At 46.4% G+C, this 5,160-nt stretch overlaps 2 protein-coding genes across 2 annotated transcripts; one reads left to right on the forward strand and one right to left on the reverse strand.

The window, feature by feature from the left end:
- Positions 1–150: 150 nt before the first annotated feature.
- On the reverse strand, positions 151–3,183 carry BT62DRAFT_478256 (glycoside hydrolase). Its single transcript, XM_043181097.1, has 18 exons — positions 2,812–3,183; positions 2,486–2,756; positions 2,349–2,433; positions 2,217–2,296; positions 2,117–2,164; positions 1,985–2,063; positions 1,889–1,936; positions 1,785–1,840; positions 1,670–1,732; positions 1,588–1,614; positions 1,475–1,529; positions 986–1,427; positions 853–937; positions 715–795; positions 622–664; positions 500–567; positions 397–447; positions 151–327 (listed from the first exon to the last, which is right to left on the reverse strand). The coding sequence occupies exons 1-17, from the start codon at positions 3,037–3,039 to the stop codon at positions 416–418; spliced, it is 1,791 nt and encodes a 596-aa protein (XP_043034947.1). The 5' UTR covers positions 3,040–3,183; the 3' UTR covers positions 151–327; positions 397–415.
- A 741-nt stretch (positions 3,184–3,924) lies between these two features.
- BT62DRAFT_478330 (uncharacterized protein) lies at positions 3,925–4,496 on the forward strand. The gene has a single exon (XM_043181098.1). The coding sequence runs from the start codon at positions 4,087–4,089 to the stop codon at positions 4,426–4,428; it is 342 nt and encodes a 113-aa protein (XP_043034948.1). The 5' UTR covers positions 3,925–4,086; the 3' UTR covers positions 4,429–4,496.
- Positions 4,497–5,160: the final 664 nt, after the last annotated feature.

Here is a 5,160-nt window from a genome sequence, read left to right on the forward strand (position 1 = left end):
TTCTAGATACAAGCCTGGAGAATATAAATACAAGCTCTGTAGAAGCTGTAGAATAAGAAGTTCATTCTTTCTGGCCTTACCAGCCTGGAGTCTACCCTGCGCAACACCGAGGATTTCCAATAGTCACCCACTTAGATAATTTAAACCAGATGTCGGAGAAGTCTTTCTCGATACTAACTCAACATATCCATCTTCACAAGTACAATCGTGTTTAAAGAACAAGGATAAAGATAGCGTTGAAGAAAAGGACCGCAACAATGATCGAAATGGGAATGATATACTATTGTCTTTCTGTGCGGCCTTGTTGACTGTTAGTCTTCGTTTGTGCTATAGAAGACGCCGATCCCCTGTTCTCGAATTCACACTCAACTGAAACCAACTGACTATATTACTTACACTAAGTATAGCTTTCACCTCAGCCTTGAAGATGCGACCCAAAGAATTCCGCTATTCGTATTTATAAATCTTCCTGCTGATTGAGAGACATCGTCTAACTCACCCAAGGACAGTGCCGATCTCTTGTACGTCCGTTCCAGTGTCGTGTAATCGACGTGCTGGATACCGTATCTACAGAGATGCTCAAACCGAAAAATCTCTAAACCCAAAACAATGAGTACGTACCTGACGGTCGTCCCTCCTAACCATTCTGTATCATCAAGCATTCCTACAGGCGACTCATTGCATATTATTACGATCTGTGTGGATAGAGCTAACCCCAAGCGAAAGCACCCTGTACCGGTACACCATCTTCATGTATGGACAGCAACATCTCACCGAGGTACGTGAGGAGGTAGTCTGGAAGTATCAGATGAATCTTCAAATAATCAGGATAAATTGGGTCCAAATGCGCACTCGTTCGGCCCACATCCTCCTTTATTTGAGAAATATCCGCATTCGCGTAGGCAAAGGGCTCCAAGGTGCCGAATTCGGAGACATACTGCGCACCAACGGTCAGAAACTGTCATTATAAGATCCTCACGCTCACCAATTTATTACTTGGCCAGCGAGAGTAGAGGCCCTTCAGCAACGGACGAATGGCCAGCGGTGTTGCTTGGAGGGAGGTGGCCACGGGGTCGGCGGCAGGACCTGCGGGCCAGCCATAATCCGAGTCAAAGTATTCTAGTTCATTACAGGCAGGCCACAAGGAATCGGAAGGATTTTCCACGCATGCATCGATTCCTTCGTCCGGAGCCTTTATCCATAGTGAACGGTAGGAAGTAATGGCGAAGAAATCCGCAGAGCCGAGAAGGTCACTCTTTTCCTCGTTGGTGAAGCGCGGGAGATACTCGGCCGGGAGGGTGTCCTTGACAATGTCAGGCCAGTCGCCTGTTGTGTATACAGGGTTTGAGAAGATGCCGATGTTGAATGCTGCATGACGTTCGACTGCAAGTGCGTCCTCGGTAGAGTTGCTTCTCCATGGTGTGCCTCTGGAGGATGTTCAATAGATAACAGCGGGAGAAGAGGTTATGGTTACATGTAGCCGGAGTTTTTGAAGCCAATCTCTCCCGATATGTTCATTTCACGAAATGCTAGGAGGAAACGGATGGGTGAGTGGCGTTTTCAAGTTATCGCGATGCGTGTACAGACCTTTGACGGCTCCTGCATGTGCCCTTACTATAAATACTAGTATCAAGATCGGGGGTAGGAGGAAGGAACATGCAGAACATACATAGATTGTATGCGCACTGATAAGGGGCAGTAGAGGAGTTTACACCAAGAGCAAGTGTAACATCTAGTCATAACGATAAGCTTGCGAAGGTAGGTTCCATATACAGAATGGTTACTGAAAGGATAGGATGAGATCTGGCTACAGTAATTATTCGGTTCATTGAACGTAAACCTAGAGCAGTTAAGCTTGTTACAGTAACAAGAAATTACGAACACCAACCATGTTCTAACACGGCCATTGTACGCCTTGAATATAGTCTTGGCATAGCTGAAAATCCCATAAGCATAAAAACCATCCTGTCCTTCTAGCACCCACTTTACAAAGTCGTCGACTATTTCTGGTGATGTGAAAGCCCCGTAGTAAGCCTGAAGGGCGACAGGCATGTCCCAATGAACTTTTTCTCTGGTGGTAAATACGGTATATTGGATGCAACAAAGAGAGCCTTACACAATGTTACAACAGGCTCTACATTATTCGCCCAATGGTAATCTATGACTGCAGTGAAAACGATCAGCATCACTTACGATGTTTTATGGCGAGATCATACCATCAGAATAGTGATCAATGCCAGCGGTATTGATGGGAGAATCGGCGGCGCCAAATGGGTAGATCCTCGCCCACGAGATACTACAGAACTTTGTTCAGAAAAGTCGCATCGACTGGGCTCCACTGCACATACGAGAAAGAATGTGCAGTGACACCGAGAGCAGCGATGCGCTGGACGTCTTCTTTGTAGAGGAAATATTGAAGATCGACAACATCACCTGAAATAATCTCAGTCGCATGATTGACACCGACGATCCTATGAATGCTCACCAGTTGTATTATCGATTGTACCACTCGGCTGTCTGGTAGCCCAGTCCCACATTGTTGGTCCCTTTCCATCATTTTTCACGGCCCCCTCGACTTGGTACGCGGAGGTGGCTATGCCGTATTTGAAGCCTTTTGGGAATTTCAAGTCTGGCAAGATATCTTTAGGCGTAGGGGCATAGAATGATGGATACAAAGGCGGGGGAGAGGGTGGTAGGGTGACCGCTGAGCTGGGAACGCGGGTAGTGGTGAACGGAGGTGGCTCGACAGATCCGATCTAGATATTAGTTATAGAATTGGCATCTTCTGGGATGATCAGTGAGACTACGAACGATGTCCCAAAGTTGTTCCAATCCTTCCGGTGTGTAATTGCGAGGAATCGATCCGATTGGAGGAAAGCTGGCGGTGGCCATGGCGATACTTTTAGGACTCAGTGTACTGGTACTGGTGGTGGATACTACCGAAGAGCTCGTTCCTGTAGCCGACTGTGCGAGTGCTACAGAAATTCGGCCCCACCTGTTGGACAACGCGAAAAAGAGCAATAGTACTTCAATGAGCATCTTGGGGTAAGAGAAACAAACAGCAGCAATTGTATATATATAGGCTCTTCACGCACATACGCAGGTAGAGTCATATGCTTACTTCTCCTTTTATCTTCCTTGGCGACATGGACATTTCGGATAAATGAATCGGAAGCAAATGAAGTCTGATGCTAGGACGGAGAAGCCTGCAACATCGACCTTCGTTCATGGGAAATTTCGTTAGCAGAGGTCTGGACAATTACACAGGAACCACTGCGGCACATCAGAAGGACTACACGTTGTGTTGAGTGCATGTATTAGAGTAACCCTGCCGCCGTCCGAGCTCACTAAACACTTCCAAGTCACCAGTGAATCAGATGATATATAGATGATGCTTACAATATTATATAAAAATACCTCGCTCGAGTCGTCGAACTTTACGCGACTACACGCGCTTTACTACGGTGAATGGGTTTCAGATTCCTTACTATTGAGTTTGTTGCGAAGTGGCGGGGAACTGATAACGCGATGATAGGCTGCGAAAGTAGGCATAGACCCACAAAAAGATTAGGATGCATACTCGGAAATTGCCGATTCACCTGTATTCGAATGATGCTCAGTTATGTCAGCACTTTAACTCTGAATTCCTGGTGGCTTCTTCATCGCTCTCGGATTCGGACTCGCTCTCAGAATTGTTTCCGGACCGCCCACCATTGTGCTCGCCTGAGCATTTTTATGTTGTGGAATTTTACCCAACGTAGCACGCGCCGCGATAGCCAAACAGATGAGGCAAGAAAGGGCATTAAACGGCCCATTGGACCCGTAGATTTCTTCTGATCAGAGCAAGGCCATCCTTAGAAATCTTGTCAGATGCAGCCTGTGCATCTTCTCTTATTGGAAAGAGACATATCCCACACCCTTAGAGACACCCATTCCAACTTCCGTTACCACGCATGCTAAGCGAACTGGAGCGATATCAGAGAAAGTCTACAAATCGCTTTGTATAGAAGATTGGAAACGAACCATGTTGACCTGGTTCCAGACATCAGTACAGTACTATTCTTCAGGGTCCACTAAATCGTACTTATGCCTAACAGGCTCCTCGTCGCGCTCCTTCCATTTGCCAGGCGTCGATATTGGTCCTCATGGGCGCCGTTTGGCTACCCATCGTCGTTATTTGACAAAGCGCACTCACGCGCCAACCAACATCAACACCACCACTTGATTCAGTTCATGTCGTCAGAAAATCTACGAGAAGAAGGAAAGGAGTACTTCAGGCAGAAGAACTATGCCCATGCAAGGGCTAAATTCACCGATGCCCTCGAAGTTGATGGAGAAAGCATCATTCAGTATGCTAACCGTTCAGCGTGTTACTATTATTTACGCCAGTGCGTTCTTGTTCACTTATACTGTATGGTTATAATATGATGAAAAGGTATGAAAATGCAATCTCCGATGCTCGAAAAGTAATTTTATAGATGGTCGAACTGATTTCATAAAATATACTAGGCTGTCGATGATCGCGACGACAGTATTGAAGCATGGGGGAAAGCCTTGGAACATCTTTCCGACCAACCGTCCTTGACGGTTGAACAGTGACAGCAGAGGGCTCAATTTGAGCGCGATATCACCACTGCAACATCAAAGGTCCTTGACCCCAGACATATGTAAGGCCGCGTTGACTAGTGGAGGCTGGGCACGTAGGAGGCCATCAGTATGTTCTTTTTCCTGAACACTTTCGTCACTGACAAGAAATAGATACGCGACCAATCTTCTCGTTTATCCTTACGGAGAATGGTACGATCTGTTTCCACTTATGTTTCAATGCTGTATGCAACTTTGATTATCAGGTCAGGCTCATTGACACCAGAGCATATACCGACAACTGTGGACAAGATCATCGAAATGGCCTCCAAGCCTTTCTCAAAAGACAGTCCTCCGCTCCTTCCTTCGAACTGGAGAGGCCGCATAGGGCTTTCCAATGAGGCACAAAAAGAACTCGTTGACTACTCAAAAATAATTCGAAGTTACATAAACTACCCAAAAAGAATCCGTTGACTACAATGCTTTACTCAAATTTTCGTGACGAACGACCCAACCGTCTTTCGGAAATCCTGGTGCATCCCCTTCACTTCCATCCCATCCACCTGCCATCATCGC

Source organism: Guyanagaster necrorhizus, assembly GCF_019112545.1.
Source record: "Guyanagaster necrorhizus MCA 3950 unplaced genomic scaffold BT62scaffold_37, whole genome shotgun sequence".
NCBI lineage: Eukaryota > Fungi > Basidiomycota > Agaricomycetes > Agaricales > Physalacriaceae > Guyanagaster > Guyanagaster necrorhizus.

Coding starts and splice junctions, on each gene's coding strand:
- BT62DRAFT_478256 (XM_043181097.1), bottom strand. CDS start 3,039: ATGCTCATTGAAGTACTATTGCTCTTTTTCGCGTTGTCCAACAGGTGG. Junction 1,615..1,669: donor TCAGTGCGCATACAATCTAT/GTATGTTCTGCA, acceptor TAGTATTTATAG/TAAGGGCACATGCAGGAGCC. Junction 448..499: donor GAGATCGGCACTGTCCTTGG/GTGAGTTAGACG, acceptor AAATACGAATAG/CGGAATTCTTTGGGTCGCAT.
- BT62DRAFT_478330 (XM_043181098.1), top strand. CDS start 4,087: ATGCCTAACAGGCTCCTCGTCGCGCTCCTTCCATTTGCCAGGCGTCGA.